At 44.2% G+C, this 21244-nt stretch overlaps 1 protein-coding gene across 1 annotated transcript; it reads right to left on the bottom strand.

Moving 5' to 3' along the window:
• Positions 1-1346: 1346 nt before the first annotated feature.
• DEFB108B (defensin beta 108B) lies at positions 1347-13410 on the bottom strand. Its single transcript, XM_084999098.1, is given in 3 exon segments — positions 1347-1506; positions 9474-9538; positions 13300-13410. Coding segments are annotated over 3 exon segments (336 nt in total).
• Between the last annotated feature and the right edge of the window lie 7834 nt (positions 13411-21244).

The following is a 21244-nucleotide window of genomic DNA, read 5'->3' as shown; positions in this document are numbered from 1 at the left end:
AGCCACCATGGGAAACAGTGTGGCGTTTTCTCAGAAAATTAAAAATAGAACTTCCATATGATCCAGTTATTTCCCCATGAAGTATGCATCCAAAGGAAATGAAATCAATATTCCAAAGTGGTATCTGCCTCCCTATGTTCATGGGAGCATTACTTACAGTAGTCAAGACATAGAAACAACCTATAGGCCCATTGATGGATGAATGGATAAAGACAATGTGAGAGAGAGAGGGAGAAAATGAAATATTATTCAGTCATAAAAAGAAGGAAATCCTGTCATTTGCAACACAGTGGATTAACTTTGAGAACATATACTCATGGAAGTAGTTCAGTCAAAGAAAGAGAAATGCCATATGATCTCATTTATATATAGAATCTCAAAAAACTCAAACTCATAGAAATTACAAATAGATGGTCAACTTCAGGGGCTAGGGAGGAATGAATGAATGAAAGTAGTCAAAGAGTACCAACTTCCAGTTATAAGATGAATAAGTTCTGGAGATCTAATATACAGCCTGGTGGGCCTAGTTAACAATATTTTATTGTGTAATTGAAAGTTGATAGGAGAGTAGATCTTAAAAGTTTGCAGCACACCTGCAAAAAAATGCTAACTACCTGGGGTAATGGAAGTTTTATATAACGTTATTGTGGTTATCATTTTTCAATAAATATGGATATTTCAAAATTGGGAAAAGGACCTGAATAGACATTTTTCCAAGAAAATCACACAAAAGGCCAACAGATGTGAAAAATTGCTCAACAGTAGTATTCATCAGGGAAAAGCAAGACAAAAACACAATGAGAGGTCCCCGCACCTATTCGGATGGCTTTTGTCCAAAAAATAAAAAATCATTGGCAAGAATGTGGTAAAAAAGGGAACCCACCACTTTTGAAAAGGGGGTGAGAAGATATTGTCTCTTGCCTAGGCGTCACCCCATCCATGATTCAGATTTCTGGTGAAGTTGGACCATCTGAAAGTGCAGGTTTCCTGTGAGATGCCCCTTTTTCAGGGAGGAAGACCCCTCCCCCAAGGCTGCATGCAGTGAAGTCATGCATTTTCCAGGTGGAGAATGGGAGTGGTTTCTTCAGCCGAAGGGTGGGTGGCAGCAGGGCCAAGCACAATTTTCCTGCACTCAACCTGGAGTTCACCCAGACCAGACAGAAAGAGGGGAACTAAACAGCAGAGAAGTAAAAACACAAGCTCAGAGTTTTGGGGGTACAAGTTTGGTTTTATTGTTTACTGAGGACTCAGGAAGACTCCCTGTGAGAGCAAAGACAGGTGAGAGCAAAGGAGAGCAGGAGAGTGAGGGTCCAACATCCACACAAAGGTGAAGCTGAGAAAGGGCTTCAGCCCCCGCTGGGCGTGGTGGGGTCAACCTGTGGGACATTGCCCAGGGGCAGGCAGCAGACACAGCCATCTAGGCATTTCCCAACTTGGATCTCTGAGTTGAGGCAAAACTCCTGGCAGGAGCCATTTGGACACTCACAGACCTCCTTAAAATGGCCTCTGCCTGCACAGAGAAAAGGCTGATGTGGATGCTCTATTGGTCTGCCTGAATTTTTATTGAATTACACTGGAGGGTGAGAGTCCTTGGAAACAGTTTTATATGGATTTTTCATTATTTGATTTCATTTTTTTCTTTGTCTTTTTGCCATTTCTTGGGCTGCTACTGTGGCATATGGAGGTTTCCAGGTTAGGGGTCTAAACGGAGCTGTAGCCGCCGGCATACACCACAGCCACAGCAATGCTGGATCTGAGCCGTGTCTTCGACCTACACCACAGCTCATGGCAACACCGGATCCTTAACCCACTGAGCACGCAACCTCATAGTTCCTAGTTGGATTCATTAACCACCGAGCCACGATGGAAACTCCCCATTATTTGATTTCTTAAAAAATCTACTTTCACACAAAAATTTGAACTTGTGACATTCTTGGAAAGTCTGGCAATGTTGAGTGCATCTCAGTAAGGTAAGATGCCAAGATGTGGGTAGTCTGCCCTCTGTTCATGTCCTAGGGCACACACAAGCCAGCTCTTGTGTCTCTTACTCCTTATCACCTCCTAACACCGATGGCAGAGATTAGTTCCTATTTAATATTTGTCTTGTCCTGTTGATTTTCCTTGAGTAGATAAAGCCTTTTTTAGAGAAATCTCTCTTTCTCTGTGTGTGTGAGGGTGTATCTTCCAAAAGTGGAACTGAAATATAAATCCAAAAGATAATACACACCAAGGAAATTATTAGAGAGGATATTTTTTCTGGGGGAGATGGAGAATATTCCTACATTCTTAATATGCATGGTAGGATCCATGTCAATATTTCTTATATCTCCAGCCTGTACTCACTGCTTCTCTCTCTGAGTGCTGCTCTTTGAGGTTGTCATCATTGCATTAAGAGTTCTTAAGGGCTGAACAAACTTCCTGGTTAAAACAATGGGATAGAGAGTTCCCATCATGGTGCAGTGGTTAATGAATCTGACTAGGGACCATGAGGTTGCGGGTTTGATCCCTGGCCTTGCTCAGTGGGTTAAGGATCTGGCATTGCCAGGAGCTGTGGTGTAGGTTGCAGATGTGGCTCGGATCCCACGTTGCTGTGGCTCTGGCATAGGCTGGCGGCTATAGCTCTGATTGGATCCCTAGCCCGGGAACCTCCATATGCCGTGGGAGCACCCCAAGAAATGGCAAAAAGACAAAACAAACAAACAACCAAACAAAAAAACCATGGGACAGTGTTTGATTTATGTCCCAATGTATTACTGCTCTGGGGGTAGGTCCCACATAATGAGGTACTTGGTTTCAAAAGTGGTTTAATTCTGAGCAGTCTCCATGTATCACAGAGCCCACCTTTCTGATGACACCTTCTTAAGCTCTTTGTTGTCATTAAAAGAGGTATCAAGGATGGGGTTCCCTTCGTGGCTCAGTGGTTAACAAACCTCACTAGGATCCATGAGGATGCAAGTTAGATCCCTGGTCTCACTCAGTGTGTTAAGGATCTGGCATTGCTGTGAGCTGTGGTGTAGGTTGCAAATGTGGCCCAGCTCCCGAGTTGCTATGGCTATAGGCCAGCAGCAGTAGCTCCAACTCGACCCCTAGCCTGGGAACTTCCATATGCTACAGATATGGCCCTAAAAAGCAAAAAACAAACAAAACAAAACAAAACAAAAAACCCAAAAAACAAAACAAGAAGCAGTATCAAGGAGTTCCTGTTGTGGCTCAGCAGGTTAATAACCCAACACAGTCTCTATGATAATGCAGGTTCCATCCCTGGCCCCCCCAGCCCAGGAACTTCCATACGCTGCAGGTGAGGCCATAAAAAGAAAAAAAAAAGGTGTCAAAACCAGTATTCTAGATTTTTATATTCTGGAACACAAAAGCTACTTTCTGTACAGCTTCAAATCAGTATAAGGTATTTATAGACATTCCACAAAAGCATTATAGACATTTCACAGTTTTGAGTTAAACTGAAAGCCAAATGAATTAAATTGAATTGAACTATTTTATATTCATAAGCAATCAATAATGGATCTGAAAATCATATAGCCAACATCCTATTTTTATCTAAAATGTGACTTGGGAAATCATGTTCAGAGCTTTTTTAAAAAAATACGTAATCATTCTAAGTGTTAAGTACTCTGCAGCTAGAATGTGAGTTTATCATTTCCCAGGAGTGCAGTAATTCCTTTCATAACTAGCTCAACCACTTTGGATACAGGGTCCCATCATCTTGGTATGTAATTGGCCTGTTGCCACTAGAAGGGTCATCTGAGATTGTAAAGGATGAATCACTGACAAGTCTTGGGATATGTGATAAGTCACTCCTTTGCTGTCGTACTTCTGGCATTCTACTCTGGAATTGACCCCATCTGACCTCATTTCTTGATGATGTGTTTTTTAAGGCAGGAATCTCTGGGTGTGCATACCCAGAACCTAGTTCACATCCTGGCACTCAGGAAATAATGGTGGAATAATTGATTAAAATAGAGCTATTTTCCATCCTGTAGCATGTTTGTATGAAAATTTGTTGTCACCGTGTCTTGGGATTATGTTGCCATTTGCCACCATTGACTGAGTATCAAATTTTCAAATCACAATGAAGATGTGTAAAAACAATCCCGTGGGTATAGGAATCCAAGTCATATTAAAGGGCCTGCTTCCTACTTTCTTGTTTTTATTAGTGCTTTTTTAGAGACTCATGTTTTGCATATTGTGAGTACTGTTCCTTCTAGCTATTTACTTTAGAAACAAAAGTCAGAGTTACAATGAACATAACAGATGGTCTTGTCTAATTATTTATCTTACAGATGAAGAAATGAGCCTGAGAAAAGGAAGCTACTGGTTCAAGATAACCTTGTGGTTCAGAAAGGAATGGGAGGGGGATTTAGTGCACCGATAGAGAATAGAGTCAGTAACACTGCAACAGCTTTGTATGGTTACAGTCTTATTGCAATTGTAGGGACATTAAATTGCCCCTCTCCCCAAAAAATGGCTCTTTGCCATTTATGTTGAACTGAAATCAAGGTCCCCAAGACTCAGGAAGGAGCTTTGATCTTCTCCCTGACCACCTAAAAGAATTTAGAAGGAGGCCCTTTTCCGGGACCAGAGCTCTCACCAGAGACATCTGCTAAGACCACCAGGTACGTGGGGCAAGTTCATGCAGGGCCTGGAGCTCAGAGTCCACTCCAGGTCCCACTGTCTCTTTGTAGCTCAGCAAATATTTATTTACCCAGCATTAACTTTTCCTTCTCCATGTGTATTGCCTCCCCCTCCCCTTGAAGTCTTAAACCACTACTCTCAATGTCCTCTTTTGTCTTTAACTGAAAATGATATTTAGGTGAAGATTTAGGCCATTCTGGCAAGTTCTTCAGTTTTCCTAGGTCTTTTCCATGAATACTTGTTATTCAACTTTTGTTTGATTTTCTCCTGTTAATTGTCTCATGTCAATTTAAATTTTAGATCAGCTGGAAGAGCTTGGAAGGGTAGAGGAAAATTTCTCACCCCAAACACAGTGATCATTTCATAATGTGTAAAATTATCAAATTACTATATTGTACACCTGAAACTAATTTAATGTTGTATGTTAATTATAACTCAAAACAATAATCAAATTTTAAAAAGAAAAAAAACAAAATTGGGAAGTTTTAAAATTTGGTTAGAAGCATTCATTTCCTAGAAATATGGAAATACATTCTAAAACATTTTTAATGACTTTTCCCCATCAAACACATATGTTGAGTGAGATGACTGCTTAGTAAGTATTAATCAGAGGGGTTCTTCAGCAATGCTGTATGGACAATTATCTTTTCTTTTTTTTTTATCTTTTTTTGCCATTTCTTGGACCGCTCCCACGGCACATGGGAGGTTTCCAGGCTAGGGGTCTAATCAGAGCTGTAGCTGCCAGCTTACGCCAGAGCCACAGCAGCGTGGGATCTGAGCCGTGCCTGCGACCCAAACCACAGCTCACGGCAATGCCGGATTGTTAACCCACTGAGCAGGGTGAGGGATCAAACCCGCAACCTCATGGTTCCTAGTTGGATTTGTTAACCACTGCGCCATGATGCGAACTCCCTGGACAATTATCTTTTAAGCTGAGGTCACCTGCTTTGTGGGCCTCTGACTTAATATCATTGGACCATTGGACATGGTGTCACCTTTAGCCAGTGTTCAGAGAATCCTACAAAGGAAGCAGCCAATGGGATCTGGGAGGGGTTGGGGTGGGGAGGTGGGATTATAGCAGAACCCAAGACCTGAAGACAAAGTCTTGACTGACATTTAGCCTCCACTTTCACCTCAAGGGAGGGATTCCCTCAGGGCCTCACTTTTTCCTCCCCAAAATAAGAAAAATAGACTAGATCATCAAGACCTTTTGGAAGCTTGTCCCTGAGTGATTTGATGGTACCTGTGACTGCAGCAGCTCCTAGGCGAGTGGTGACAAGGATAGCCATTTTTTTGTTTTGTTAAAGAATACCTCTGCATTTGTTTAAAAAAATACTTCCCTCCCCAACTTAAAACACAGAGAAAGCATTTTCAGGTCAATTCATAAAGTGTTCAGTGAGTCTCTTATTTGCAGACTCTTTACAAGGGCTTGGGGTAACTTGCTTCATCCAAGCCCTGTCATCTCAAAATCATTGTGGAGTGTGGGGTGGTTATATTATGCATGCATGTGCGTACACACACACACACACACACACACACACACACACACACACAGAAAATTACTATTCTGGGAATAGGGGAAAACAAAGACATCCTTGGATACAGGGCCTCGAAAACTGAGTACTAATCTGATCCCATGATTTTCCTCCTAAAGCCTGCTCCTACCATGAGAGCCTTCCAGGCTTAGTGCCTTAGGTGTTCAACCCTTGTGATACTTCTTGTCTGTCTTTCAGTCATGTTTCACTTGTCTCCTGGCTCTTACTTATAAGACCTCCCCTTCATCCTGTTCCAAGGCTCTCTAAGTTCTGGTTGACTCTTCCCCAGACTGTCTAGCAATCAAGGTAACTGGCCTATGACTTCTTGGACATCAAGAGGACATACCTTTTTTTCTTTGTATGCCTGCTTCCCAGTAAGGACCTCACATACAGTGGGTGCTCTACAAAAATCTGAGAGCTGAATTTTCCCAACCTCCAATCCCTCCTCACTTCAGTCTCCCCCATACCTCCTCTAGGTCAGTAAGAAACAAAGTTGAAGCAAAGTCAGAATTCCTTTTCAAGCTGTTCCCACTCCCAGCATGGAGGACTGTCTATGCATTAACACTAAGCAGCCTTTTAAAACACACATTTAGGTAGGGAAGTCCGGATTCCCTAGAAATGGGCATGGCTCGTGGTGTGGACCTGCCAGTCCTGTCTTCCCTCAGGAAGTCCTCCTTTGCTTCAAAGAGACCCTGTTAGCCCCATAAACACTCAAAAAAAGCCACGCTGCCTCAAAAAAGATTGACCAACAATGCCAGCTCTCAGGAAACACTCCACAGCAGTGACAAGGCAAACACTGCCCGATCACAGAGAGTACAACTCCCTCAGGAGAAAGAAAACAACAAGCAAGATGAAGAAGCTAAGAAACCACCCCCAGTCAAACCAACAGGAGAACTCACCTAAAACAGTCAACAATGAAACAGATCTCTGCAGTCTGACAGACCTGGAGTTCAAAAGAGAAATAGTGAAAATACTGAAGGAATTAAGAGAAGATATGAACAATAATGCAGACACCCTCAGAAAGGAACTAGAAAATATAAGGAGGAGCCAAGAAAAACTAGAACATTCATTTGCAGAGATGCAAACTGAACTAGGAGCAGTAAAAATCAGAATGAATAATGCAAAACAACGAATCAGTGATATGGAAGATAGAATAATGGAAATCACCCAATCAAGCCAGCAGACAGAAAACCAAATCAAAAAACAAGAAAGCAATATAAGAGACCTATGGGATAGTATAAAGTGGGCCAATCTACGCATAATAGGAATTCCAGATGGAGTAGAAAAAGATAAGGGAATGGAAAATATATTTGAAGAAATTATCACTGGAAACTTCCCAAATCTAAAGGATACTGGGTTCAAGATACAAGAAGCACAGAGGGCCCCAAACAAATTGAACCCAAATAGACCCACAGCAAGACACATCATAATAAAAATGGCAAAAGTTAGTGATAAAGAGAGGATCCTAAAGGCAGCAAGAGAAAAACAGAATGTTACCTACAAGGGAACCCCCATAAGCTTATCAGCTGATTTCTCTACAGAAACACTGCAGGCCAGAAGGGAATGCCAAGAGATATTTAAAGTGCTCAAAGGAAAAAATATGCAACCTAGAATACACTATCCAGCAAGAATATCATTTAAAATAGAAGGGGAAATAAAAATTTTTTCCAACAAACAAAAACTAAAAGAATACAGCAACACAAAACCCAGATTGAAAGAAATACTGAAAGGGCTTCTCTACACCAAAAAGAAAGGAAGGAAAGGGAAGAAAAAAGAAAAGAAAAAAAGAAGAAGAAGAAGAAGAGGAAGAACTAGGACTGAGGAAACCGCAGTCAGAGAGCAGTCACTCAAATAAGCCAGCATACAGATTTAATCATGAACATGCTTCAAACAAAATAAAATAAAAAAGAAAAAAATAAAAAAGAGTCATCAAAACCATAAAATGTGGGCAAGGGGTGTTAGGAAATAAATAACCCTTTTTGTTTGTTTGTTTGTATGTTTCTCTTCTTAATTTTAATATAGTAATGAAGTGTTTGAACTTACAGGACCATCAGGCTAAAACACACAATTATGGGGAGGGGTTAGCATACTTAAAAACCAGGGCAACCACAAGCCAAAACCAAATATTGCAATTGCAAAAAATGAAAAAAAAATACACTCAAGCAGATAATAACAGGAGACCATCCAACCACACAAAAAAAAAAAAAAAAAAAAAAGGAAGAATGGAGAACCATAGAATCGACTGGAACACGAGGTTCAAAATGGCAATAAATAATCATCTATCAATCATCACCTTAAATGTCAATGGACTGAATGCCCCAATCAAAAGACACAGAGTGGCTGAGTGGATAAAAAGGCAAAAACCTTCAACATGCTGCCTACAAGAAACTCACCTTAGGACAAAAGATACATATAGATTGAAAGTGAAAGGGTGGGGAAAAATATTTCACGCCAATAGACATGACAGAAAAGCAGGAGTTGCAATACTCACATCAAACAAAATAGACTTTAAAACAAAAGACATAAAGAAAGACAAAGAAGGACACTACTTAATGATTAAGGGATCCATCCAAGGAGAGGATGTTACTATCGTCAACATATATGCCCCAAATATAGAAGCACCCAGATACATACAACAAATATTAACAGATAAAGGGAGATATTGATGAGAATACAACCATAGTAGGAGACCTTAATACCCCCCTCACATCAATGGACAGATCCTCTAGACAGAAAACCAATAAAGCAACAGAGATCCTAAAGGAAACAATGGAAAAGTTAGACTTAATTGATATCTTCAGGACACTACATCGAAAAAAAGCAGAATACAAATTCTTCTCAAGTGCACATGGAACATTCTCAAGAATCGACCACATATTGGGACACAAAGCTAATCTCAATACATTTAGTAGCGTAGAAATTATCTCAAGTATCTTCTCTGACCACAATGCCATGAAATTAGAAATCAACCATGGGAAAAGGAAAGAGAAAAAACCTACTACATGGAGACTAAACAACATGTTACTAAAAAACCAATGGGTCAATGAGGAAATCAAGAAGGAAATTAAAAAATACCTCAAAACAAATGATAATGAAGACACAACCTCTCAAAATCTATGGGATGCTGCGAAAGCAGTGCTCAGAGGGAAATTTATAGCAATACAGGCCTTTCTCAGAAAAGAAGGAAGATCCCAAATTGACAACTTAACCCTCCACCTAAATGAATTAGAAAAAGAAGAACAAAAAAGGCCTAAAGTCAGCAGAAGGAAGGAAATTATAGAGATCAACGAAGAAATCAATAAAATAGAGACTCAAAAAACAATAGAGAAAATTAATAAGACCAAGAGCTGGTTCTTTGAAAAGGTGAACAAAATTGACAAACCCCTGGCCAGACTCACTCAAAAGAGGAGAGAACCCAAATAACCAACATTATAAATGAAAAAGGAGAAATCACAACGGATACAGCAGAAATACAAAAAACCATAAGAGAATACTATGAACAACCATACGGCAACAAGTTTGACAATCTGGAAGAAATGGACAATTTTCTAGAATCTTACAGCCTGCCAAAACTGTATCAAGTAGAAACAGACCAACTGAACAGACCGATCACTAGAAATGAAATTGAAGAGGTTATAAAATCAATCCCTACAAATAAAAGTCCAGGACCAGATGGCTTCACAGGTGAATTTTATCCAACATAGAAAGAGGAATTGGTGCCCATCCTCCTTAAACTCTTTCAAAATGTTGAAGAAGAAGGAACACACCCAAAGACATTCTATGATGCCACCATCACCCTCATTCCAAAACCAGACAGAGATACCACCAAAAAAGAAAACTATCGGCCAATATCATTGATGAATGTAGATGCAAAAATTCTCAACAAAATCTTAGCCAACCGAATCCAACAACATATCAAAAAAATTATACACCACGACCGGGTTGGGTTCATCCCAGGTGCACAAGGATGGTTCAACATACGCAAATCAATCAGCATCATACACCACATTAACAAAAAAAAAAAGACAAAAATCATATGATCATCTCAATAGACGCAGAAAAAGCATTTGACAAAGTTCAACATCCATTCATGATCAAGACCCTCGCCAAAGTGGGTATAGAGGGAACATTCCTGAATATAATCAAAGCCATTTATGATAAACCCACAGCAAATGTAATCCTCAATGGGGAAAAACTGAAAGCCTTCTCACTCAAATCTGGAACAAGACAGGGATGCCCACTCTCACCACTGCTCTTCAACATAGTTTTGGAAGTCCTAGCCACAGCAATTAGGCAAACAAAAGAAATAAAAGGCATCCATATAGGAAGAGAAGAGATCAAACTGTCACTGTATGCAGATGACATGATACTATACCTAGAAAACCCGAAGGACTCAACCCCAAAACTCCTTGAACTGATTAATAAATGCAGCAAAGTAGCAGGATATAAGATTAACATTCAGAAGTCAGTTGCATTTCTGTGTACCAGCAATGAAATATTAGAAAAGGAATACAAAAATATGATACCTTTTAAAATTGTACCTCACAAAATCAAATACCTCGGAATACACCTGACCAAGGAGGTAAAGGACCTATATGCCGAGAACGATAAAACTTTAATCAAAGAAATCAAAGAAGATGTAAAGAAATGGAAAGATATTCCATGTTCCTGGATCGGGAAAATCAATATTGTAGAAGTGGCCATACTACCCAAAGCAATCTACAGATTCAATGCAATCCCTATCAAATCACCCATGACATTTTTCACAGAACTAGAACAAACAATCCAAACATTTACCTGGAACCACAAAAGACCCAGAATTTCCAAAGCAATCCTGAGAAACAAAAACCAAGCAGGAGGCATAACTCTCCCAGACCTCAAGAAATACTACAATGCCACAGTCAGCAAAACAGTGTGGTACTGGTATCAAAACAGACAGACAGACCTATGGAACAGAATAGAGAACCCGGAAATAAACCCTGACACCTATGGTCAATTAATCTTTGACAAGGGAGGCAAGAACATAAAATGGGAAAAAGAAAGTCTATTCAGCAAGCATTGCTGGGAAACCTGGACAGCTGCATGCAAAGCAATGAAACTAGAACACACCCTCACACCATACACCAAAATAAACTCAAAATGGCTGAAAGACTTAAATATACGACAGGACACCATCAAACTCCTAGAAGAGAACATAGGCAAAACACTTTCTGACATCAACATCATGAATATTTTCTCAGGTCAGTCTCCCAAAGCAATAGAAATTAGAGCAAAAATAAACCCATGGGACCTCATCAAACTGAAAAGCTTTTGCACAGCAAAGGAGACCAAAAAGAAAACAAAAAGACTCCTTACAGAATGGGAGAGAATAGTTTCAAATGATGCAACCGACAAGGACTTAATCTCTAGAATATATAAACAACTTATACAACCCAACAGCAAAAAAACCAATCAATCAATGGAAAAATGGGCAAAAGACCTGAATACACATTTCTCCAAGGAAGATATACAGATGGCCAACAAACACATGAAAAAATGCTCAACATCGCTGGTTATAAGAGAAATGCAAATCAAAACTACCATGAGATACCACCTCACACCAGTCAGAATGGCCATCATTAATAAATCCACAAATAACAAGTGCTGGAGGGGCTGTGGAGAAAAGGGAACCCTCCTGCACTGCTGGTGGGAATGTAAACTGGTACAGCCACTATGGAGAACAGTTTGGAGATACCTTAGAAATCTATACATAGAACTTCCATATGACCCTGCAATCCCACTCCTGGGCATCTATCCGGACAAAACTCTACTTAAAAGAGACACATGCACCCGCATGTTCATTGCAGCACTATTCACAATAGCCAGGACATGGAAACAACCCAAATGTCCATCGACAGAAGATTGGATTCGGAAGAAGTGGTATATATACACAATGGAATACTACTCAGCCATAAAAAAGAATGACATAATGCCATTTGCAGCAACATGGATGGAACTAGAGAATCTCATCCTGAGTGAAATGAGCCAGAAAGACAAAGACAAATACCATATGATATCACTTATAACTGGAATCTAATATCCAGCACAAATGAACATCTCCTCAGAAAAGAAAATCATGGACTTGGAGAAGAGACTTGTGGCTGCCTGATGGGAGGGGGAGGGAGTGGGAGGGATCGGGAGCTTGGGCTTATCAGACACAACTTAGAATAGATTTACAAGGAGATCCTGCTGAATAGCATTGAGAACTTTGTCTAGATACTCATGTTGCAACAGAAGAAATGGTGGGGGAAAAATGTAATTGTAATGTATATATGTAAGGATAACCTGACCCCCTTGCTGTACAGTGGGAAAATTTTAAAAATTATTAAAAAAAAAAAAAGAATGGGCATGTCTCCCACTATGTCTTCTGTTGCAAATTGTGGAAAGTGTCTATTTGCAGGCAAAGTAAATCCTAGCATGCTCCAGCTCCTTAAAATGTAAGATTCCACCACACTTACACTTCTATGTCTACCTTCCTGAGATCCTGAATTCTAGGAAACAGTAAGATATTCCTCTCGATGTACAGCAAGAAGCTGTTTATCCCTCCTTAGATCTATGTTTCCCAGAGATAGATGCATGTGGTTGCCTGCAGGGATCGGCCTCTGCATGCAGAATGGGGGGGATGCAGGCCAGTGATGTGTCATCTTGACCTCAGTGTTTAAATTCTACTTTAGAAGAACAGATGTTGGGAAGGAAGAGGATGACCTGGCTTGCAATGGAAACTTAAGGCACATAATCAAGTCTTAGTGGCCAAGAGTGTTAAGGAACAATGGGTTGAATATCTCTCAGACTCAGAGGAATCATTTTATTGAGCCCCTCCCCTGTCCCTCTCCCTGGGCCCCTGTAGCTTTGGCATAACTCTTCTGTCAGTATCTTAGGATACTAATTTTTGCTGCACATGGAGGAGTTTTGGAAACCAAAATTTGATAGCATCATGCCCCCTGTTTTTATTACCTAGATCTAGAAACACAAGTTAGCATAAATAAACTCATCTTCAGTGATGGAACAAAGAGAGTTTCAAGCACTTGGAACACCCTTGACTTCATGTTATCTGAGAGTTGGTATGGAGAATTACTGAGTCTGTTGGCTGCAGGTCTTTTAGCCAAAAGGGCCTTCCAGATTTCCTGTAAGACCCCTTCTCTGGACAACGGTGCTGGTGATGTTGCCCTGAGCTCTGGGTCCCCATCAGCTGTCAGGCACTGTGCTCTTCCCTAGTCTTCCACAATGCTTACTTCATTACCTGGTGAAAATGGCTCACAAAGCAGAGCATGGCAAACAGGGGGAGAGCAGTCCTCATAGCTGGAGAGAGGAGAAAGCTTGGCTTCATTTCCAAGAGGTAGAGGAGACTTCCGTCTGCGCCTCCCCAGCGTGAGTGGAATGTCGAGGTCTGGCTGCTAAGTGCTCTTCTGTGCCTCATTAAGGGATATGCATGGACAAAAATGCTGTGTGTGCAGAACGCCCATCCTGAGAAGGCTGAAAATCCTTGTTTAGCTGGACACTCAGTTCATTAGGAGGATGTGGGTGCACCCTTTGGACCAGAAAACTAGGTTGAATGGGAACATAAGCTACTGTACAAAGGCTTTGGCATCGGATTAAAGTGTGTGCATCAGGCTCTGTTGCGAAACCAGTCGGTTTAGTTAGTGACTAGACATTTTGTCATGGAGTCCTTCTCAGGCTTTGGGAGCCCTCCTCATGTTTAATTGCCCCACTCCCTCCTGGTCTGAAAGTCCACAGTGCTCTGCCCCTGGTATACTACACACATATGTTACTTTGCTAAATGGACACTTTCCTCCCCAAGAAGGTGCAAACTCCTATGTGGTCATTTACTCTCAAATCCTCATGAGTGAAACAGTGGCAGAGCAGTGGAATATTTCTGACCTGGGTGGCAGGAGGTCTACATTTAAGTTCTAAGCCTCTAGCCCCGCTTGTAAAGAGGTACAGACATAGGTAGGAAACCTATCTTCCCTGAATCTCAGTAGCACCTTATAGGTTTAGATTTGTTGCAGCGAGATCAGAGAAGGTTCTGTTATTATGCATAAAAACAACTGGAAAGTTGCTTCTAAATGCAGGTACTTAGACCCACTCCAGAAAATTTTAGTTTGCTAGAGTGGAGTAGAGCCTAGAAATCTGCATTTTTAACACATTTCCCAAGCACTGTTTCTGAAGTGTATTCTGGGATTCTCAATGGAAAATAGCAACTTAGATAATCCATAAGTTTCTTTCTATCTCTAACAGGATAGTATTCATAGTGCCTTCGTCTTAGAATAAATCTCATGTTTGGCTTTTATGCTTTACAATATCATGTGTGTGTGTGAGAGAGAGAGTGTGTGTGTGTATGCACGCGTGCACACGCACCCATACACATGCATAGCAGGGGAGGGTGAAGTACAAAGCTTAATCATGCTGAATTGGATTCCAAATTTACAGAGACAACTCAAGAACTGGCCAGGATGAATAACTAAATTGATGGAGCAGTCTCTTTGGAAGAAGGCTGTTGCAGTTATAGAGGCTCCAAACTAAAAGGATGTGAGCGTGTGTAGAGAGAGGAGGGAAGATGTTTGAGATACAACATATAGGACTATAATGACATATGTAATGAAAGTGGGCACATAGGAGTAATCCATATTTTTTCACCTGAGTGCTTAAGCAAATGGTTACTAAGATCTGGGAAAATAAAATGAAGTTCATCTGGCAGCCAGCCTCCAAAATGGCTCTTAATCATCCCCACCATCCTAGTATCTATAGCCCTGCACAAACCCGTTCACTGTGGAAGGAGGCTGACAATAGGATACTGCAGACATGAGGGAGTGTGAACTCTGAGGCCAGGTCCTAAGAGACATGACAGCTTAAGTCTATGTTATTGGAACCCTCGCTCTGGGTAAAACCAGCCCACACTTCACGAAGACACTCAAGCAAAACTGCGGAAATGTCCACGTGATGAAGAACAAAGACTTCTTGCTAACAGACACACTAGAGGGCCATCTTGAAAGAGGGTCCTCCAGACCATGTCAAGGCAGGGCTGGCAGCTGCCAGCTGCCAGGGCCCTTGCTCCAGAGCAGCACCAGCACATCAGTAGCACCAGGGAAGTAAAGACTGCCTTCAGAGATTCAGGAAGGCTTTGTAAGTGATTCACCTCTGCACAACTATTTCAGACATATCAGCTCCCAGGATCCCAAGAATAGAAACTTCTGTAAAGTCTCCAGAGGGTGGGGATCTTTCTCCAATCTTCCAAGCAAAAGTTTTCCCTGGGCCCCAGGTGGACCTTGAGTTCTTTGGTGGTCTAATGGTTAAGGATGTGGCATTGTCACTGCTGTGGCTCAGGTCACTGCTGTGGTGCGAGTTTGAGCCCTGGCCCAGAGCTTCTGCATACCATGGGTATGGTCAAAAAATAATAAATTAAATAAAATCTAGTAGGGAGTATAGATGACAACAATATTTTAGTATTTTCTAACACCTAGAGATTTCTATGTAAAACAACATAAATACTAATACTTTTAATCTCCCTATAATTATTAAGATTACAAGTATTTACATTGTTTTATAGAGGGGGGCCAGCAACCTGGCTTTGATGACCTAGAGAGAGAATTTGGACAGCAGTCTTTGAACAGCAGGGTCCAACACAAAAGTTTCTAATTCTACTCAGGATAGTGGGAACTGCTCTTATGCTCCTAGAAAGGCTGGATGGGGCATCTACACAAGCATGTGCCTCCTTAGAATTCTCTACATCAAATCAGAGCCTGGAAAATGGCATTGCAAGTCTTGAGGTACAAGTGCATCAAAGACTGCCTACATCTCTGAGAATGTCCTAAGCTCTGCCAGGTGCCCTGGAAATGCAGGTATTTGCCCTGAGATTCACAGACGTAGTGACGCTCCAGCCCAAGAAGGAGTAGGATGTTCCCCATTGGCCAGGGGATTCTTTTTTTTTTAAGTTTTATTGAAGTATCATTGAGTTACAATGTTGTGTTAATTTCTGCTGTACAGTAAAGTGATTCAGGAATTTATATACACACATCCCTTCCCATATGTATTATCACAGAATACTGAGTAGAGTTCCCTGTGCTAAACAGCACATCCCTGGTGTCAGTAATTCCATATTCAGCAGTGTGCATATGCCAATCACAAACACCCAGATGATCCCTCCCTGTGATACCACTTTGGTAACCATAAATAAGATTTCAAAGTCTCTGAGCTTATTTCTGCATTGTAAATAAGTTAACTTGTGATTTTTAAAAATGATTTCCAATGCAAGTGATATCATATGATATATCTCTTTCTCATCCTGATTTAGTATGATAATCTAGCCGTCAATCCAGGTTGTGGACAATGGCAATATTTCATTATTTTTATGGCTGAGCAGAGGGTCCGAGCAGATTAACAGCCTCTCCACAGGCCTGGGAGTGAGAGAAAGCCAAGAGGCTGGTGCCAAGCATAAGCAGGGGATTTGGGCCCCCAAGGGTCTTCGTCATCCCCAAACAATCCACCACGGCCAGGAGGAATGGTTGACCAAAGCCCACGGGGCGAGAACCCAGGCCCCAAACCCTTGAGCCTCGGGACGAACCGTGTGTCCGCTGGTGGGGTTCTCCGAGGGATTAGCCGAGCAACGAAGTCCCGTCAGGCCTGCAATGCAGCCGGGTAGCCCCTGTCTGTCGGGAGAGTCTCAGAAAGGTGGCTGCTCTCCAGGCTCCAGGACTGAATGTGCGGCCTGAAAGCGGGCCTCCCTCGCAAGGGACCATGGGGGAACCGCCTTCTCCCGCCTGATCCAGTCACGTGGCAAAGTCACATGACCTTGAGGGGAACTGCAACATTCCAGGGGGCCTCCCACACCGAGCCTACTAAGTCTGGAATCCACCTGGGGAAAACGCTTGCATCTCTTGCCTGCACTCCTCTGCGCAACACCCACCACGCTCCCCAAAGGCACAGAAGTGCAAACGTTGAGGGAGGAAAGCGAAGGACAGAAGGCAACACCCCCCTTCACAGAAGAGACCCGTGGATTCGTCCCCAAGCGGCAGGGGGGCTCCGATGGTAAAGCGCCTCCACAGCTTGGTGACTGAGGAAATGCAGAGGCCCTGGCGTCCAGGGTCTTTTGTCCATCCTGCTGTCCTTCAAACGGCTGCCTCGACACAGAGAACCTCTCGCCTCTTCTGCCGGGAAGGATACCGGAATGAAGAAAGTCAAGATGGCAAGGCAGAGGATCCAGGCCCACACGTTCAGCCACAGGACTGACTGTCTGCTGCTGGATTTCTCCGAGGGATTCGCCCGAGAACCCGATCGCATCAGACCCGAAACCCAGCCGTGTACCTCCTGTCCTCCAAGAGCTTCTCAAAAAGTGGCTGTTCCCCAGGCTCCCTTGGAGAAGATGCAGCTGAATTGGGGGATGAGGAAAGGGGGCGGGGTGGGGGTATGTTCCCCTTCTTGCCTGACCCTGGCCTGGTGCACACTGGCATGCCCGTTCTTGGATCGAGAGCTTTCAAGGACGCCTCTCCCGTTGAGTGAGGAAGTCTGGAGATCGCTTTGACAACAGGCTTCCCTCTCTGGGCGACACGCGTGTGTGCAACACCAAACCTGCCCCACAATGGCACAGAAGTGCAAACCCCAAGGAGGAGAGCAAAGGACAGCAGAGAAGGCGTCCTCTCACAAAGCGCCCAGTGCACCCGTCAGGAACGAGCAGGGGGTCCCAGCGGCTTAACAGCCTCTCCACAGGCTGGGGAGTGAGAGAAAGCCAAGAGGCTGGTGCCAAGCATAAGCAGGGGATTTGGGCCCCCAAGGGTCTTCGTCATCCCCAAACAATCCACCACGGCCAGGAGGAATGGTTGACCAAAGCCCACGGGGCGAGAACCCAGGCCCCAAACCCTTGAGCCTCGGGACGAACCGTGTGTCCGCTGGTGGGGTTCTCCGAGGGATTAGCCGAGCAACGAAGTCCCGTCAGGCCTGCAATGCAGCCGGGTAGCCCCTGTCTGTCGGGAGAGTCTCAGAAAGGTGGCTGCTCTCCAGGCTCCAGGACTGAATGTGCGGCCTGAAAGCGGGCCTCCCTCGCAAGGGACCATGGGGGAACCGCCTTCTCCCGCCTGATCCAGTCACGTGGCAAAGTCACATGACCTTGAGGGGAACTGCAACATTCCAGGGGGCCTCCCACACCGAGCCTACTAAGTCTGGAATCCACCTGGGGAAAACGCTTGCATCTCTTGCCTGCACTCCTCTGCGCAACACCCACCACGCTCCCCAAAGGCACAGAAGTGCAAACGTTGAGGGAGGAAAGCGAAGGACAGAAGGCAACACCCCCCTTCACAGAAGAGACCCGTGGATTCGTCCCCAAGCGGCAGGGGGGCTCCGATGGTAAAGCGCCTCCACAGCTTGGTGACTGAGGAAATGCAGAGGCCCTGGCGTCCAGGGTCTTTTGTCCATCCTGCTGTCCTTCAAACGGCTGCCTCGACACAGAGAACCTCTCGCCTCTTCTGCCGGGAAGGATACCGGAATGAAGAAAGTCAAGATGGCAAGGCAGAGGATCCAGGCCCACACGTTCAGCCACAGGACTGACTGTCTGCTGCTGGATTTCTCCGAGGGATTCGCCCGAGAACCCGATCGCATCAGACCCGAAACCCAGCCGTGTACCTCCTGTCCTCCAAGAGCTTCTCAAAAAGTGGCTGTTCCCCAGGCTCCCTTGGAGAAGATGCAGCTGAATTGGGGGATGAGGAAAGGGGGCGGGGTGGGGGTATGTTCCCCTTCTTGCCTGACCCTGGCCTGGTGCACACTGGCATGCCCGTTCTTGGATCGAGAGCTTTCAAGGACGCCTCTCCCGTTGAGTGAGGAAGTCTGGAGATCGCTTTGACAACAGGCTTCCCTCTCTGGGCGACACGCGTGTGTGCAACACCAAACCTGCCCCACAATGGCACAGAAGTGCAAACCCCAAGGAGGAAAGCAAAGGACAGCAGAGAAGGCGTCCTCTCACAAAGCGCCCAGTGCACCCGTCAGGAACGAGCAGGGGGTCCCAGCGGCTTAACAGCCTCTCCACAGGCTGGGGAGTGAGAGAAAGCCAAGAGGCTGGTGCCAAGCATAAGCAGGGGATTTGGGCCCCCAAGGGTCTTCGTCATCCCCAAACAATCCACCACGGCCAGGAGGAATGGTTGACCAAAGCCCACGGGGCGAGAACCCAGGCCCCAAACCCTTGAGCCTCGGGACGAACCGTGTGTCCGCTGGTGGGGTTCTCCGAGGGATTAGCCGAGCAACGAAGTCCCGTCAGGCCTGCAATGCAGCCGGGTAGCCCCTGTCTGTCGGGAGAGTCTCAGAAAGGTGGCTGCTCTCCAGGCTCCAGGACTGAATGTGCGGCCTGAAAGCGGGCCTCCCTCGCAAGGGACCATGGGGGAACCGCCTTCTCCCGCCTGATCCAGTCACGTGGCAAAGTCACATGACCTTGAGGGGAACTGCAACATTCCAGGGGGCCTCCCACACCGAGCCTACTAAGTCTGGAATCCACCTGGTGATAATGCTTTCATGTCTTGGGTAATATGTGATGCTATGTGTCTTCCACATCTTCTTTATCCAGTCCTTTTTCAATGGACATGTTGATTGCTCCCATATCTTGGCGTGTAGTCCTGTAGTCCTGCCGTGATCTACTGGGGCGATTGCAGCTTTCCTCTGAAGTAGTGTTTCTCTTATGGTTTTCTCTGGATATATGCCTGCAATGGCACTGCTGGGTCATGAGCTCTTGACCCACCAGTGTTGGCCTGTGCTGCCCCCTGCTGGTCCCCATACAACTGTCGCTGACCCCTTCCTGTAGCTGCACTGAGAATAGGCAGAAGAGAGACTTCCGGACCCCAGGGCACCTGAGGATGGGGACTGGGTATGGTTCTGGGGTCCTGCAGCCCCTGCTTGCCGTTCCGGGGCTGGGACGTGGGAAACTGGTGGGTGTGGAGGGATAGGCAGGCTCAGGACCAAAGTCCCTCTGTCCCTTGGGACATCCCTGTGAGATTTGTTAGTGCCTGTGTTTCGTGCTCTCTCATGTCTTTCCCCTCCTTGTTTTTCTCTTCGCTTTTGCTCCTATTTTCTGCCTTAATTTTTTTCTTTGTGCAGACCTTGGACTCTGAAGCCAAAATATCTCATGAGACCTGGAATTACTGCCTTGTCATTCATACAGGACAATCTGTGCTCTTATCTCCCATCACTCTAGGTTTATTTTGTTGCCATTAATAGTGGTGGTATTATTGTTATCTTTCGGATGGCCCTTAAATTTTGTTGTGAAGGTTAGTCATTATTTTTACTAGTGTTTTATTAGTAGCACTCATCATTATTAGTATTTATTAGTAATATTCTTCCTCTGTTTTTGTTGTTATGATGGATGATTTTGTGGGTGACGTATACCAGGTTGAGAGCTTCCTGCAGGACTTTGAAAAGCCTGTGGTTGCTGGTGGGCTGGTGGGCACTTCTGTGTCTTCCAGAGCAGCAGCGTGATCTCTTAGGCCAGTGAGGGGACAGAGAACATTGGCTCCAGTGGTCCTAGGGTGCACCTCAGTTTCTGGCGGTGTTGGCTTCCTGGTTCTGAGCTGAAGTAGAAAATACTGAGGACACAGGGGCAGGTGGGGACGCTTTCTAGAAAACCAAGAGCAATATTACACATTTGCCACACACACACACACACACACACACCCGCCACCCAGTGAAGTTAGAAAACAAGGTGTAGCTCTGGAGGGCCAAGGATGCCCTCCCTCCATCTTTCAAAGCAACACACGTGTGCATGGGATGCTTGAGGGGACTTTAGAGGGGAGTTTTAGAGGCTTGTGTAGGCCGAGGGCATCCCATAAGGCCCCCTCCCAGATGGTGAGGGTAAGTTCTTGCCCCTAGAGGGGCCCTAGGATGATAAAGTGGGGTTCTCTGACCAGAAAGGACTCAGGGTTACCTCAGGAAACTGGCGGTGTCCTTGTGTATGTATGTCTTCCGGAACACCCTTCATAATGACACCAGTGAATTGGACGCTCTTCATAAACAAGAAGACAATTTAATGTCTGTAGGGTTTGCATATGACATCC

This window comes from Sus scrofa, chromosome 15 (genome assembly GCF_054392235.1).
Source record: "Sus scrofa isolate SSC_HxYL_T2T_F1_AM1 chromosome 15, Sscrofa_HxYL_maternal_Yorkshire_Landrace_v2.0, whole genome shotgun sequence".
Taxonomy (NCBI): Eukaryota; Metazoa; Chordata; class Mammalia; order Artiodactyla; family Suidae; genus Sus; species Sus scrofa.
The sequence above is the reverse complement of the archived record's forward strand: the minus strand, read 5'-3'. Positions and strand labels throughout refer to the sequence as shown.